The sequence below is a fragment of the Poecilia mexicana genome, unplaced genomic scaffold, assembly GCF_051168715.1.
Source record: "Poecilia mexicana isolate PSO_F unplaced genomic scaffold, ASM5116871v1 scaffold_18, whole genome shotgun sequence".
NCBI lineage: Eukaryota > Metazoa > Chordata > Actinopteri > Cyprinodontiformes > Poeciliidae > Poecilia > Poecilia mexicana.
The window spans coordinates 27,384,237-27,401,387 of record NW_028263387.1 but is presented as its reverse complement, the minus strand read 5'-3'; the positions used below and the strand labels follow the sequence as shown (position 1 = coordinate 27,401,387).

General features: G+C 37.2%; 2 protein-coding genes and 1 long non-coding RNA gene across 4 annotated transcripts in view; all 3 read right to left on the bottom strand.

The window, feature by feature from the left end:
- Positions 1–2,025, bottom strand: LOC148154415 (uncharacterized). Its single transcript, XR_015766127.1, has 2 exons — positions 563–2,025; positions 1–484 (listed from the first exon to the last, which is right to left on the bottom strand). It is a non-coding gene; the product is annotated as an uncharacterized LOC148154415 (long non-coding RNA).
- Positions 2,026–2,368: 343 nt separating this feature from the next.
- Positions 2,369–7,157, bottom strand: LOC106911757 (uncharacterized). Its single transcript, XM_088015617.1, has 7 exons — positions 6,839–7,157; positions 6,520–6,765; positions 6,285–6,446; positions 5,972–6,058; positions 4,448–4,546; positions 3,614–3,712; positions 2,369–2,637 (listed from the first exon to the last, which is right to left on the bottom strand). Exons 1-7 carry the CDS (start codon positions 7,134–7,136, stop codon positions 2,573–2,575), a joined length of 1,056 nt encoding a protein of 351 aa, XP_087871743.1. The 5' UTR covers positions 7,137–7,157; the 3' UTR covers positions 2,369–2,572.
- Positions 7,158–13,433: 6,276 nt separating this feature from the next.
- The window catches only part of LOC148154413 (myelin-oligodendrocyte glycoprotein-like), a 34,964-nt gene continuing 31,246 nt past the window's right edge, over positions 13,434–17,151 (bottom strand). For both annotated transcript variants that reach the window (XM_088015661.1, XM_088015662.1), the window contains exons 2-3: positions 14,785–15,144; positions 13,434–14,611 (exon numbers count right to left, since the gene is read on the bottom strand). In XM_088015661.1, coding sequence (XP_087871787.1) covers positions 14,430–14,611; positions 14,785–15,144 — 542 coding nt within the window. In that variant the 3' untranslated portion in view covers positions 13,434–14,429. The remainder of the gene's footprint in view (positions 14,612–14,784; positions 15,145–17,151) is intronic.

Sequence of the window (17,151 nt, the reverse complement as noted above, 5' to 3'; positions counted from 1 at the left end):
TGACATTCAAAGATTTTTATTAAAAATAAAGAATCCTTTCCTCTGATTTTGGCTTCAGTCTGCTCCTCCTCTGGCTCACTGCCTCTCCAGATTAGAGAGTCCTGCCTGCATGGCACAGATGTGCAAATATTGTTCTGCCAATTTGTTTCGATGTGGAAGAATTGTTATGCTTGGGCCCAGTATGCAAATGGACCTCCCTCTCTGCACAGGTAGGGCTCTGACAAATAATATTAAACTTCAACTGTGGTGTGCTGTTGCATTGGTGGTGCAGGGGTTCAGCACAACCCACATATGGAGGTTTTAGTCCTCAATGCTGCTGTTGCAGGTTTGGTTCCCGGCCTGGTGACCTTTTCTCCTCCTCTTCTCTCATTGCCTGCTTTCCTGTCAATTCACTGTCAAATAAAGGCCACTAGAGGCAATAAACCTTAAAAATAAACTTCAACTGCAGCATCTGCAGTAACACTTTGGGTGTCCTGAGTGGCACCTAGAAGAAAACAAAAGAGATTTTGGTCAGTATTTAAATATAAATATGCTGCAGATGATGATAACATTAACAACTAACCAACTCGACTATCAAGAAACTCCCATAAATCATCAGTTTCCTTGGATGCTGCATATCAGGTGGCCTGACACAAACTGAAAAGTGCATATAGTCAGTTTTAATCCATATAGTGTAGTGATGTGTTTGCAGAAACAGTAAATGCATGTTTACCTGTGATGATGTTTCTTCCCTCTCCATATGCAGGTTTGAAGTTTGCAGTTAGTTTTGCCACAGCTTCCTGGTCATGTGTCTCATTCCCAAAAGTCAGAGTCTTGAATTTTATATCCAAAATCTGCACATTTTCTACATTACATCTACTGTGCAGAAAATGTTGTAAATACTGACCAAGTGACTGGATCATTCTAATTAATGAAATGACTTCTGAGGCAGAAACATGTTGTTCTGCTGACGGTTCTGTAGAGGGAAGGTTGAATGTCTAGACTTTCACTGATGGCTTCATGTTCACTGCTAGAAATGAAAGGAGGATCAGCAGCTATATAGTAAATCTGCTCCTACTGGTTCATGTTGTTCATGGAGAAACGTAAAATAAGTACAACTCCATGTTTCCATCTTGTCTCAACGTCCTGAAGCAGCTTGTGTGGTGGTTTTCCCAGGAGTTGTTGGAGCTCAGGAAGCTTCTCTTGAGCTTCAGAGGTTGATTTGAACATCTTCTGATCCTTCTGGCTTTTAATCTGATTTCAGTGAGTTCTGGAGTTCAATCCAAAGCCTTCTTCACAATTAGATTTAGACTACTGGGCAAAACAGGGCACATTTCATACCTGAAACAACTTTGCACAAGAAAGCATGTTGACTGCATTCTCTGGTATTAAACAATAAATTATAAACCCCATTCATTTAAAAGAGACTCTGTTGCCACTTTCAAATTGTCAGTGAGAATCTGACCAACACCAAGCAGAACAGTTGCTCATTGCATTCTGTGTAATGGCAGGCGACTCCAAGGAAGGCCTCTGTATTAACAGAGGTCCACATATCCATAGCAACGCTCACATGTCTGCCTCTCTCTGGCCTCTATGCTCGTTTTCAAACAGTTTTTAGAGCTTGTCGAGTTGGCAGAGCAGAAGTGGGGTTACACTTCTGGACAAAGGCTCTGAATCCTTTGTCTTCTCTAAATGGTTGACCATCCAGAACCACCATGTCTACCAGAACCTCATCCAGTTCAGCTTGCCTACCTCAAATACATAGTTTAAGAAAAATATTCTGATATTTTAAACTCCTTATTTTCTATGTGTATTTACATTGTTATACTTTAAAACCATTAAAAGTACCTTGCCTTGTTGCTGCAGCACCAGAGGAAACCACAGCAGGTTCTGGACTGGGCCTGGTTTCTGGGTTTTTGGCCTGTAGGTGTTGCAGCTTGGAAGAGGTGCTGTTGACTTGACTTCCTGTGGTTAATCAAGTCAAAGTGCTGCCATGCATGAGAACGTGCTCTTTTTGGAGGAACTGTCTCTTCCTCCATCTGACTCACTGTCTAAACTCAGACTCTCTCAGATTCTCATCATGCAGCCACTCAGCTTCACCCTGGTGAAAAAATTAGATACTAAACTATATTTTAAATATATTTATTTTTCTGAAGTACATTTTAGTATGTTATCAAGTGGGAATATTTATTAAGATTATTCTAAAAGAGTTTTTAGTATTTTCTTAAAATATATTTTTGGTACACTTTCTGAAAGTATCTACTTTTTCTATGATATACTTTAAATTCTAATTAAATATGTTACTAAAGTTATACTTTGGATAATGATTTTAAAATAGATGCTGCATGTATCTGTGTAAATGTACATTTTAAACAATACTTTTCTGAAGTTGTACTTTTGGTAGTATTTTTAATAGGTTTATTTTAGTAAACCTTAATAAATCTAAATACATTCCAATAATATTTGAGTTCATTGTAAATAGTGTCTAATAATTAGACTAATTACATTTCAATGAAACACATTAAGAGTTTACATACATGCTACTTTATGCCATCGAAGTATGATAGAGCTATAAATGTAGATCAGTTTCTGATCAGTTTCTGATCCTTCCGGTTTCTTCTTGTTTCACTGAGGAATAAACTGCATCTGGATCAGAACCTGCAGGAAACAGAAATAATATTAGATTAACTTAATTAAAAAAAACTTTGTTTTTGCTTCATGAAGAGTTTAGTTTTCTAACACCTCTGCAGCTGATGCTAAATATAATTCATGGCTGTGAAACCAGAATGTATCTGAGCAAACTGACGTTTCACCACAAAGTAGAAAATAAACTGATGGAACAAAATGACCAAGAGACCAAAACCACAGAGACGCTTCAGTCTGCTGGGCTCAGCAGGGAGGAGACGACGAGTTAGAGTAGCATGAGGAAGAAAATGAAATAAAATATAGATACTTAGTTACCATTGATGCAGTTTGTTACATGTAGAAGAAAGCAGCAGGCTGAAGACTTTAATACTTTAAAGATTCATAGAGTAACAAGACTTGATCAATAAATGTGAAACCAGCACAGATTAAAATAACAATGTAAGGGATATAACTGATGTATTTATTAAGAAAATGTGCAGGTTGATTCTAACAGTCTGACCTCATTTCTTCCCCAACTCAAAGCTCCAGATTTGATCTGAATCTTTTCATCACAAACAGATTTTAATTCTTTCCAGTTTATTTCAACAAACGCAGCAGAAATCTGACCGACTCAGTTTTACTGTGGAAGATGAAAGTTTATATTTCAGTCAGTAAAAATCTGAAATGCTGAAATTCACAATGACCTTTTGGTTTTTAAACTTTCAGTCGTTAAAATTAGTGATGCAGTTTTTACTGATTCTGAACAGAAACGTTTACATGAACATTTAATTAATGTTAAACATCAGATGTTACGTCTCATTATGGAGCCTTTTTCTTTTAATATGAGAGAAAATCTGACTTCAGATAAAAAATCTAACCATTATGAAATATTAGAACTTTTAATTATTTTTTTATCAGGAACATTAAACCTCAAGTCCTCTGGTTATAATACAGTTATAAAATATGCAACGATCTCAAACTGAATGAAAATAATTGAGGAGATTTTTACCTCTTGGTTTTGACTTTAGTTTCTTGTTTTTGATGACAATCTGTCCATAATTAATGTCGTCTGTTCTCACTGCAGAGTAAACGGCAGCTGGATCCATTTCTGATCAGAAAAACAAGAAATGATTAATTTATGTTACAACAAACAGAAATACAGAATCTAAAGCTACATGCAATAAAACTGATATTACAGCAGCAAAGATCACAAAATAGATGAAACATAAAAAAATGTTTTCCATTTAAAATCAGCTGCTGATAAAGATTATAAAGACATGCTACAGAGATATTGAGTTTATTTACCAGAAAATAATATTTTACTTTAATCTGACCGTCCTGATTCCACATGAAGAAAGTTTTTAAAACTGGAGTCAGAATATTAAACAAGGATCCAAAAGAAACATAATAATTATTTCTGAGCTGCACTTGAAGGCAACATGATTTGTGAAAAGTGAACAAAATTAAACAAAAATCCTCTAAAATGTTTGAATAAAACTAATTTAAACTCGTAACATTAATTTTACTCTGATGTTTTTCTGTATTGTGCTTCATGTTGCTGTAGATATGAATGTCTATATTGAGGTGAAACTGAAGCAGGAAACCACAGAGCTGCAGAGACCAGAACTCAGATATTCACTAAAATACTGAACTATAATCAATAATCCCTTTGAAATGTCATTAGTTAAATTAATTGATAAACTGGATGTAATTTATGATCCTTTATATAACAGAACATCATAAATTAAAACTAAAAACAGTTTCACTGTTTTTGGAACATTAATTTTTACCTTCCAGCTGTTATGACCTAAAACTGAATGAAAATAATTGAGGAGATTTTTACCTCTTGGTTTTGACTTTAGTTTCTTGTTTTTGATGACAATCTGTCCATAATTAATGTCGTCTGTTCTCACTGCAGAGTAAACGGCAGCTGGATCCGTTTCTGATCAGAAAAACAAGAAATGGTTCATTTATGTTATAAACAGAAATACAGAATCTAAAGCTACAGTCAATAAAACTGATTTTTATTTAGAATCAATATTACAGCAGCAAAGATCAAAATCATAAAAAAATGTTTTCCATTTAAAATCAGCTGCTTAGAAAGACAATAATGACATGACAGAGAGATACTGAGTTAATTTACCAGAAAATAATTATATTTTCATATCTGAAGACTTAAAGTCAGAATATTGAGCAAATGTCTAAAATAATTATATTTCTTCTGTTCTGAATTTCAAATGAAACTATTTTTTCTGAGCTGCACTTGAAGGTTACATGGTTTGTGGAAGGGGAATAAAATCAAGACAAAAGGCAGAAATAAAACTATTTAAACATTAATTGAAGCATTTTGACACTGATGGTGTTTCTATCATCTGGTTTCTGTGGAAAACATGATTGTTGTTCCATATTTAGGTGAAACATTGAAGCAGGAAACCACAGAGGCTGTTAGAGGCTGTGAGGCTCAGCAGAGGAAAAACCATCTATGAAGACGAGTCTGTGGACTTTTACAGATTAACTTTATCATGTAAATGTACAACTTAATGTCCTGCATTTATCTCTGGTGAAACCATGAAACCAAGTTTAACAGCATTAATAGGTCTATGCTCTGTGTTTCTAAAGGCCCTGAATGTCTGGGCTCCTGACCAGCTGCTGAGTTTCCTTCACGTTGGTCCAGATTCGTCTTCATCTCGTTTCTCTGAGGAAGATGATCTGTTAGTCACTGACATGATGAGATACAATCAGTTTATATTATCCATGAAGATGGAAACTACAAACATAAAGATGGTGATGAAAACTTCAGAGTTAAAAATGAAAACCCTCAGCAGTGATAAGAACCTCTGACCTGTTTGGTTCTGGTTCTGGTTCTGGTTTCTCCATCAGACATCAGATGATGCCAATTTTATCAGCTTTAGTGATGTTAGTATGGTTTTATCTTTATAACTTCAAAATATTATGTCTGTTGAACATTATTTACACTTTAAACATGAACAAATAGGATTTATTGTATAGAATGTGACTGAAAATGACCCAGGATAGCATCTATATATCTATATCTACACACAGCTGGTCTGTCAGGAACTCCTGGGCCAAGTTTATGACCTAATGCTCTCCTGACTAGAGACACATTCACTCTGAGCAACTTGAACCAAACCAACATGACAGGAATAAAAACTGGACTTGATCTTAAATCTTTTATCCACTGAGCCTCAATCCTGAAAACGAGGTAAAACTTTAACTACACAGCTTGTAGAAACTGAAACAGAGTAAAACAAATAATAACCTACAAATCTTCCAGTTTTGAAATGGTCTGCTTTTTTATAATAAAATATCCTGATAAAGTAAAACAATGTAAACGACACAAACTGACCTTTATTTAATGTTTTATTCTCATGATGCCGTTTTATTCTGACATCACTGTAGATGATTCTGTCATCTTCAACTTCCTGTCCTTCACCTGGAATAGAAAATAAAATTAATTCACTTTGTAAAAACTTTGTTTAAATCAACGAATCTGACAGGAATAAAACCTTCTAATGAGAAACTATCAGCTGTTTGGAAATGTGATTTAGATTTGAAAAGGAGATGGAAAAACTACTGGATATGGTTATAATAGTTTTTTAAATGTACATCTAAAATTATTTAGTAAAACAAACATTAATAATATATTTAGAGTCTCTTACTGTCAGATTTCCTATGAATTCCTCGCCTCACCAGTAGAACCAGTAGAACCAGTAGCAGAAGTAAAACCAGTGCAATGATGCAGACAATAGAATAGAGAGTGTAGTTAGTAGGCAGAGGAGGAGGCTGAGTGGTTGCAGGTGAAGAGGAGGTGGTTGGTTTCTCTGAAATATAAATATTTATTAAATATTAAACATGTATCAGGACTCAGACAGCTGGATGATTGAACCTCCTGACCTTCCACAGAGATCCTGCTGGATGGAGACTCTCCCTGACCGCTGATGCTGCACTTATAGAGGCCTTCATCAGATCTCCTCACCGGGTTTAGGGTCAGGTTACCAGTAGTTTCATGACCAATGAAGGAGCCATCTTTATAGAAAGCAGCTGGGAGGTTGTGGGCTGGACTCTTTGCTCTGCAGCTCAGAGTGACGTCATCTCCCTCCATCACAGGGAGGACAGGACTCTGCAGGATCACTGATCCACCTCAACACAGAGACAAACTACAGCATTTCATCCATTTCCACACAGCAACACTAACTCCACAGTCTGATCTTACCAGAGACAGAGAGCTGGATGCTGCTGCTGCTGCTGGAGGATCCAGACATGGACTCACACCAGTACAGGCCAGAGTCCCTTTCTAAAACATAGCTGATGCTGCAGGTAGAACCAATTAATTTGCCCCATCCTTCACATCGCTTCCTGGTTCCTCTGGTTGTGTTTCTCCTCACAGTTCCTCCATCAGAGCTGTTTTCATCCTCACATGTCAGAGTCACTGATTCTCCTTCAAAGAACTGAGATCTGCTGGGACTCACAGTCAGAGCAGCTGGAGAGACTGAAATGTGAAATGTACTCATGAGTTTAATAATTGTTGATTTTTTTAACAAAATGAAATAGTTATTGTAATGCTTAATATTTTTTAATACATTTTCAAACATTTTAACACTGTAAAAGTTACCAACCTTTATTGATGCTGCAGCAAACCAGTAAAGTCACAACTGAATAGAAATGACATGTATTAGTAATTTAAAAAATTAATTACTACCACATGCTTTTTATGTACATTGTGGATTTAAAGCTCAGAGATTTTGATGTTACAATAAAATAACTCAATGTAAAGCTGTTGGTTCACCAGGACTTGACATTTGCTGTCTAAATTTCCGCAAACAGTTTATTTTATTTCATCTTTTGCACAAAGACGACATTTTAAGCCTTTTGAGTTGCTGCAAACTGCTTACAGATCAAGCAGTTTGCAGCAACTGTAGTAACTCTGACAGCAAATTTTTTTTTTCTACTGAGCTTTCTCATATAATACAAATAATGTTTCCAGGAAAGTAAATATAAACACAGTTTAAATAATCTTTTCTAGAATCAGTTTCTATCAGAACAGAAAATGAATTATCACTAAATAAATAAATCTTCTTTACTTACACTCAATAAACTGTAGAGATGTTTCCATCATGGCGGCTCTGACTGATCTGACTTTGCTCATCGTTTCCTGCTGATAAATAAAGACCGCCTTCTTCCTTTAACAGGGTTATGAGGTTTGTTCTTCTAAACATGTTTGTTTTTCTTTAACTTTTTTTTTTAAAATAGTTTCAACCAGCAAATTTATGTCAGATGTAGATGTGATTGATCTTATTCAAATTCAACAGAAGAAAAACATTTTACTGCTACAGTGAAACAATAGGAGGTTCATTTCAACAGAAAGAGCTTGTTTATAGGAGGATCTGGTCAAATGAACCATTTAAAGCATATTAACGATTTCATTGTTGTTTGACATTATTTTGGTCCATTCTCCATGGGAGACACAGACTCTGCCCCAAACCTCACACTGCCGCTCCTGTGTCCTTTATTCAGATGTTCATGTTGGAGGGTTTCAGAGTTTAGTGTGTCCCAGTTCTCTAGTGGTCTTTAGCTACACCCCCTCTGAGTCTTAGATACATGTTTTGACTAAGCTTTGAGCTTAACATTTAGCTTTCTTGCTAAATATTTAATTCACAAGCAAAATATTTAATATTTTGATTGTGTATTCTTGCTTGTGAAATAATGCTCACATGCAATATTTCATTTTGCTTGTGAATTAAATGATTACTTAGAAAAATAAATATTTACTTTAGAACTAAATATTTCGATAAAGTAAATATTTAAGTGTTGAGTTTAATCATGACTTGATTTGTTAACTAAATTATCTCAGACTTAAACATTTAGTTGGGAACTAAATACTTAACTTGTGAATTAAATATTTAGTTTGAAACTGACATTTATAAATGTGGGAATATTGTGGTGAGAATATGACTTTGAAAAATGAACACCCTCATTTATTTTTCCATGACAGGCAAAAAAAACCAAAATATTGAAGTTAACTTTTTACAGTGTAACTTTACAAACAGTGCTCCATAAACCTCTGCTTCTAAGGCAGGTTTTTATAGATAACAGACTGAACCTTTTTGGCTGTTTTCCTTGTAGTAGAATAGTACACTGGTCATTTTGATTTACATTACTAGCTTTAATTATAACTGTCTTAAATCAAGAATATAACCCCATTTGTTTATTGCTGCTTTTTAAGTGGAATACTGATTAATTCTAATGTGACTTTTATTTTTATTGCTTCTTTTTACTATCACTATATATAATAAAGTTTATTTTTTTCCTTGTTTTTATCTTGTAGAGCAGATAATGGCATTTATCCAGGAATCAAACCCAGGGTCCCTGCATAGCAGACTGGACACCTGTAGCCTCAGCATGTGGTTCACCTGTCCCACTGCTGAGCGTCTGATGCCCCAGAAATAACCCAGCAGAGATGTAAAGCTGAGAAATAAACCTTTATGTTTGGAGATGTGGCAGTGGAGAGGAAACAACTGGCCAGGACAATAATAATGTTTTACACTTGTGAGGGATTTACCCCCTCGCTAACATGTGCTTTTTGTGTGTGTACTTTATACATTCTAACTTATTTGGGTAAATGTATTGTGTTTGAGGAAGTAATTTGATTTATTTACTTGTTTTAATTATCTTCTCATCTCTTTGAGGTCACCTGGTCATGTGTTGCCATGGAAACGCACCCATGAGCAGTGCTGACAAGGAACTGGTGTTTCCAATCAGCCTCATTGAGGAAATCCATTTTCTGAGAGGGAGGAGAGAAGCATTTTTATTTTTGACTGGGTCCAGATTGTTTTTGTTTCTAGTTTTGAGTTAATTATAACTGTAGACATTTTTTAGGAATAGTTTAGTACCAACGTTTGTTCTTTCTTTCTAGAAATGTGAATGTCTCCACCCCTCTAGTTAGTCCTGGTGGAAGCCAGTCCCTTAAAAGCCAGGTGGTTCAGATGAGATTCTCCCTCTTCTTGTTTTGACTGACATGATATGCTGTAAACTGAAGTGTGTGAAACTGAAGATAAAAGAAATATTGAGAGCTCTGAAACTGCTGGTTCCAGTCTGGTTTCTTTCTGACCGCAAACTAACACTTTTATTAGTTTAACCAGAATATTGATGTATTTATCAAATGTAAATATTTACAAACAAATTATGAATTAGTGAAAAAATTGTTTAATAATTTATTTAAAAAAGCAAAAATCTTCACTGACAGACCAGCAAACAGATAAGTCAGTGTTTATATATTCTGCTTTGCACAATCAGAATCTGTACAGAAATAAATATGTACACCCAGTTTTCTTAAAATGACAAAAATATTAAAATAGTAAATCTGAAGTATTCACAGTGTTTCACTTTATGTTAAAACTTCATTTCAATTTACAATAAATTATCAGCTTCCTAAAATACCCCATTATGACAATGTGGAAAAAGGTTTTGGAGATAATTGCAAATTTACTAAAAATAGAAAATCACATTTACTGAAGTATTCAAACATTTTCCATAAACCTCAAAGCTGATCTGTTCATTGAGCTTTCCTGAGTCCAGTTGTGGTAAATTCAGTTAATTGAGCTTAATGTGGAGAGGCTCACAACTTTTTCTACCACAGCTGACAGTGCAGGGCAAAGGTCAAACACCCAGCATGAAATCAGAGGAATCCTATGTAGATGTAAACGCTGCTATTAGTAAAAGGCTGGAAATGCCGAGGACGGACAGAGGAAATCAACCCAAAGAGCCACCAGATGCGTTTGGCCTGAGTGCAGTGCTCATCAGAGCGACCTGTGGCCTTTTATTGAAAAACGATGTCACCTGCGCAAAGCTCCACCCACAACAGGAAGTCAACATGAAAACAATATTCAACACCCCCACTTGTTCTCATGCTGACAATACATTTCATTCACATACCAAAAAGAAAACATATAAATTTATCCATTCTCATTTTAGTTACAGACTTTGTGAAAATATCAGCCACCATTTCTGTTGTTGGACAATAACAAAGAGTTATTTTTCCATCAGTAAGTGCTGATCGAATAAAGTGATAACGAATATCTATGTGCTTGCATCTTTGGCGGTAGACGGGACTTTTAGAAAGAGCAATTGCACCTTGGTTATCTTCAAAAATGGTTACAGGTGTATATTCATGTCCAGAGTCCATTCCATTCATTAGATTGGCCAAGTAAATGCTTTCCTGTGTAGCAGCAGCTAAAGCAACATATTCAGATTCACATGTAGATAAAGAAACTGTGGACTGTTTTTTAGACTTCCAGGAAACAATAGGTCCAGTTTCTGATAAACAAAAAATAACCAGTCATACTTCTTCTGTCCTCGTCTCCCGCCCAGTCAGCATCACAGTATGCCGTAAGTTTAAGATTTAGATCATTTTTCTTGAAACATAATTCCTGATCTAATGTACATTTCAAATATCTCAATACATGCATTGCATTCATCAACCTCATCTGCAAGAGTATTTAAATAGAACAATCTGTCATGAACATCAATATCAAAAGCCGTACCATTTTTATGGATGAGCCTGTTCTGTCCGTCTTTAAAGATGACTGTCGCTCCTTGGGCTGTTGCGGCTTTAACTGAAAAGATGTCCTGGGAAAATGACGGGACGTACAAGGTGTTCCTCAACATCTTCTTCTTCTTCTTCTTCTTTTAGGTTTTTTGGCGGTTGGCAAACAACTTATAGGTGCATTACCGCCACCTTCCAGACTGGAGTATAGATTAGATGTCCTATCACTATAATCTTCCCATAAAACCTGATTTCCTAAGATAACTAAAAATGCTGTTAAATATTACATCTTCAGAGGACCTTTGCAGCAGATTTTTAATATCTAAAATTACTTTATTCCTATTTAACTCTCTGACTAATATCTCTCTTTCCCGATTGTACTTATCACAATCTAGAAAAATATGCTGCACTGTTTCTGACTCTCCACAATAATTACACAACGCTGTACTATGTTTATTAATTTTTTTCAAAGTACTATTTAGCCCTGTATGCCTAAAACCTTAACCTGGATATAATATCCTCTTCTTTTCTATTCCTATTACCTTCCCTACGTTCCCCTACTTTTCTTTGAATGCTATAATAAAATCTTGCCTTTTCTTCTCTATCCCATAATTCCTGCCATTTCTTTTTAAAATATATTTTACTAATATTCTTGACCTCATTTCTGCTTATTTTGATATTTACCTCAACATTATTCCTTTTTGCTGCACTCTTAGCAAATTGATCCGCCAATTCATTTCCTACTATCCCAATATGAGCAGGAATCCAAATTAACTTAACCCTAGATCCATATTTTTTCATTTTAAAAATTGATTGGTTAATATTCAATATGATATCTTGTCTCGATTCTGAATTTTGTTCTAAAATACTTATTAATGCACTGCTTGAATCTGAACAAATCAATATTTCCTTCTTTCTTGTTTCCTCACACCACTCTAGAGCCATTAATATAGCCACTAGCTCACCTGTATAAACTGTCATTCTATCTGTTATTCTTTTATTTTTCGTAATGTTTAAGTCCGGAATTATAAATGCTATTCCAATTTTATCATTTAACATTTTAGAAGCATCTGTAAATACTTGTAAATATTCAGCATAGTCCCTCAACATCATCTCCACAACCCGTCCATTATTGTCTCTCACACGAACTCTGGCGGTGCCTTTCTTCAGCGCGACGCCACTGGCCCTCATGCCATCAGCTAACTCCAACACATGGCTCTGAGGCTTAAACGTTGAGTCGAAATCCTGGAACTTTGCCGCGTCCGTCACAATGTGCTTTGTTGCACCGGAATCAATCATGAGGCCCTTTATCTTCGTGCCATAAATCTGGGAGTCGTCAATCTGCTTCACCTTGAAAGCGAACGTGTGGTCCTCCTCATCCCTCGCTTGTTTCACCTTGTCTCGCCTTTTCCGCCGGCAGTTTGCGTCTTTATGCGTGGCGCTCCTGCAGAAACTACACCACTGTCTCGACTCTCTGCGCTCGCCCGAGGTTGAAGAACAATCCAGGGCTTTGTGACCTCTCTGGCCGCAGGTATAACAGGTGAATTTCGTGCTCCAATCATCTCTTCCTTTAACTTTCATCACGCAGTCTTCCGCGGAGTCCGCAACACAACTTCTCGGTGCCCTCATAGCTCCACAGCTTGGTTTTAAATTGGGCAAAAGTTAACTCTTCATCACTCTGTGTAACATAAACAGAGAATGGCTTGAACTCATCGGGCAGTCCTTTTAAAATCATTGCAGTCAACAGGCCATCGCTTAAAACTTCTCCTGCATTACGCAACGCTGTAATTGCAGTTTCTGCTCGTATAATATAATCAGTGACGTTCTCATTGACGGCTTTCTGAAGAGACGTCAGTTCCGTATACAAACTGATCACTCGTGGCTTACTAGAACCAGCGTAGTGATCTCTCAGGATCTTTAAGGCTTTTCTGCCATCATCTGCAGCATCTCTCATGACAAGGGACAGACTCTTATCATCCAAAACTTGGATTAATTCTGCATATGCCTCTTCGTTCTTGGTGGCGTCTTCTTCCGCATCATCGGGTTCGTCTTTCAATAATATGGTGCTCTTCAGCTCAAGCAGACGTAAGTGGGCTAAGAACTTGGTTTCCCACAACTCATACTTCTTCTCATCTCCGTCAAAACATAATCGGTTCCATCGGCTGCCAAGCTCCTTCCTGGGCCCATAACCTGTAGACGCTGCCATTAGTAAAGGGCTGGAAATGCCGAGGACGGATGGAGGAAATCAACCCACAGAGCCACCAGATGCGTTTGGCCTGAGTGCAGTGCTCATCAGAGCAACCTGTGGCCTTTTATTGAGAAACGATGTCACCTGCGCAAAGCTCCGCCCACAACAGGAAGTCAACATGAAAACAATATTCAACAGTAGACCTCAGACACAGGATTGTATTGAGTTTCCAATATGTGGAAGACCCAGAAACATTTCTGCTGCTCTGAAGGTCCCAGTGAACTTAAGTGTCCTCCATCACTGGTCAGTGGAGGAAGTCTGGAACCAGCAGGACTTTAACTAGACCTGCTGGTTCTAAATTGGGGTTCAGGAGAAGATGGGTTTAGTCAGGAAGACCAAGAAGCTGATGGTGAGTCTGTCAGAGCTACTGGTTCCTCTGTGGAGAGAGGAGACGCTTCCAGAAGGAAAACCCGCAGTGATCCACCAATCAGGTCTGGATGGTGGAAAAACACTGTTTAATAAAAGAAACATGGCCAAACCAGAGTCCAGGCTGTAACCTGACTGAACATTTCTACAGAGATCAGAACATGGCTGACAGACGTCTCCATCCAACCTGATGGATCTGGAGGACGGCAGAGAAAAACCTGAAAAATGCCTGAAAAATGATGATCTGAACTGGAGGAATGAGATTCAACAAGACTGGAGGCTGGAACTGCTGCTAAAGCTGGATCAATAAAGAATTAAAGAGTGTGAATAATTATGTACAGGGGGTTCATATTAAAAGTAAAAAGGAGGAGATGGAGTTCATTCTCATCAGATGTACCATCAGAAACTTGCTAAAAACATATTTTAAAATGAGTACAATAGAGCCTGCATCCAAAATGACTAAAGAACATTTCAAAATCTTCTGACTGTATAAAATTACATGTCGTAATTTGTAATTACAACTCTGATAGAAACAGATGAAGTGAATCAGAGATTAACTTTATATGTTCTGCTACAGTGCTGAATATATTTTCTGCAGTAAAAAATACCTCATTATTCACATTTCAGTTTCTTAATGGCTTTGAACATTCAAATGACTGTTATGCTCTTGCTGCAGAAGGAAACTTGTTTTTTATAGAGCAGAAAACCTCCAGCAAGTAGAAGAACCACAACAGCAAAAACTGGGAGACCAGCTATCAGTCCAGCGTTGTTCCCTCCATCATTTTTTTGTCCTTCGTTTCCTCCATCCTCCCTCTGTTCATCTTTGTTTCCTGCAGAACAAAACCAGTAGTTAGTATAACAGGTAGGAGATGACTGAAGATCATCTGCTGATCTCAGATCAGCTGATTTCTACAAAGTCTCAACTCAAACAGCTGGTCTGACATGTTTCTCCTGCTCATAAAAACCATGAAGCATCTGGAGGTTCTGATCCAGTCAGACTCACCTGGAGCAGAAACAAGCAGGTTGATGATGCAGATGGGTTCATTCTTCAGATAAGATCTCTTCCTGCGTTTACTTCCTCCGGGAAAAACTCTACATTCATATTTTCCATTATCATTAATCGTCACATTCTTCAGAACCAAAGACACGTCTCTGTTCTTCATCTCTCTGTCCTGTAGATCCACTCGGTTCTTATAAGACGGATTCTGACCCTCATCATCAAACTGATCATTTCGATACAGAGCAACATGATCATTTTCTCCCAGATCAGGTTTGCTCCACTCTACAGTTAACTCATCCTTGTTCCTAGCAGCTTCACATGGCAGAATGATGGTCTGTCCAGGTTCAGCTCTGATTGTCTGATCTGTAGGAGAGGAAACAACACAGAGGTCAGAGGTCAGAGAGGAACTCTGATGAGGCATCATGGAGAGGACACTGGTCTTAAAGTGTAACACCACTTAGTAATGAACTGTTATAATGTGTAACATAAAGTATGATTGGCACAAATAAAATGCTAATCATTTTATCCAGTAGAGATTGTTCACAGGTTTTATCCTTTATTTAATGTTGCAACATGAACAGATGGCAACAGAAACTAAGTTCACTTCACATCAAACCAATGCAGGAACTCTGACAACATCCCAGCTCTCCTTTTTATTTAATCAACAGTGTGAAATACGAGATCCATGAGAAACCAGATCACTACCAACATCAAACTTAATGAATCATCAGCTACCAACAGACAGATCCTGTCTTTGTAAACTCAATTCATCATTTATTAGAACGACTAACAAGGTTCAAAATACATGAACCATTTCCATAACAATCATTAATAAGCCTTTTCTTTTCTACCATCACATGTAAACATGGATCTTGTTCATGTCTACAGGAAGTTTAACTGGAACTGTGTGATTTGGTCTGATAAACTAAATCAGTAACAATCTCAGCAGGTGGGTTAACTCAACATGTTATAAGTGTATAAAGTATCTAATGCTCACCACTACACAGTCCAGCAATGTGTTCATTTACATTTTTCACAGTTTGTAACAGATGAACAAGCAGTGAGGATGAGGAGGTTCATGGATCCTCTGCAGGTTCCCAGAACCAGAACCAGACTGACTGCATAGAGGATCCAGAAGGTAATCCAGTACTTTACCGCCCCTACAGTTTAATATGCTTCTTCCACATCGTGTTAAATGAATATATTTTCCTCTGCCGTTCTCCTCCAGATCCATCAGGTTGGATGGAGACGTCTGTCGGCCATCTTAGATCTCCGTAGAGACATTCAGTCAGGTTCCAGTCTGGACTCTGGCTCGGCTCCTCCAGAACCTTCACTCAGCGGTTCTTGTCCATCATTTTCACTGACAGAGTAAATCTGTCATATTCTGTTTTTACCCATCAATTTTCAAATTATATAAATAGAGGATATTCAGTGAGCTGCACAGGGCTAAGGCCCATGTACTGAGGCCTTGGCCCTTTAAATGGAGGTTGTGGGTTCGAGTCCCAGCCTGATGACTTTGCTGCACGTCTTCTCCCTTTGCCTATTTTTCCTTCTAAATACTTTTGAATAAAGGCTGCCTGAACCAAAAGAAACTGACAGAAAAACATAGGCTATTTAATTATATTTATTTCTATGCAGTTTAATTAATACTCAGTAAGTTAAACAGAGAATCCCACCAGACTGTGGTCCCAATAACTACATAAGATCCATGAAGTTAAAGGTTAAACCTGCTGGGTCTGAACAGCCTCATCACTTCCCTTCAGTTCACATCTGGAGGAGAAATCTGGGCTGGTTAATCGGTCCAGTTGGATCCGTCTGATCCAAACCGATTAACTTTAATCAGAGGCTGAATTAAGCATTTTATTTAATCATGATTTCACTGCTTTAGTCCACCATCTGAATAAACAATGTAACTTCTCCTGTTTTTAGCTTTTGCTCTGAAGCTAAATGGACCTGTGAGCGTTTCACCCCGTCTGCTTTTACAAGGATTTTGGGAGGTTATAGTTTCACTTCCCTGCTGTCCAACCGTGACGTTTGCTACGTTCCTCCTCTGTACAGACAGGTGAACCTTTCTCACTTTAATCACTGAATTCACCACAGGTGGATCCGACTGACTCTGTGGAAACGTCTGAAGGATGATCTGTGGAAACAGCTCAACTTTTACCAGAACAGCATCAAGCAAAGCCTGTGAATAATAAACTAGATTCTTGGTTTACTATTAAATTAGCAACAAATTTAACTTTTCCACATTATCATGAGGTATTTGTGTGCAGAATTTTGAGGAAATTAATTTAATACAATTTGGAAAAAGGCAGAAAGAACAATGTGAAAAAGGTGAAGCTGTGAATACTTTACAGATGTGCTGCATGT

What these genes read in the sequence shown, in the direction of transcription:
- LOC106911757 (XM_088015617.1), bottom strand. Translation starts at nt 7,136, where the DNA reads ATGAGTACATTTCACATTTCAGTCTCTCCAGCTGCTCTGACTGTGAGT. An exon ending in CATCCAGCTCTCTGTCTCTG is followed by an intron (nt 6,766 to 6,838) that starts GTAAGATCAGAC and finishes CTCTGTGTTGAG; the next exon opens with GTGGATCAGTGATCCTGCAG. An exon ending in ACTAAAGTCAAAACCAAGAG is followed by an intron (nt 2,638 to 3,613) that starts GTAAAAATCTCC and finishes TGTTTCCTGCAG; the next exon opens with GTTCTGATCCAGATGCAGTT.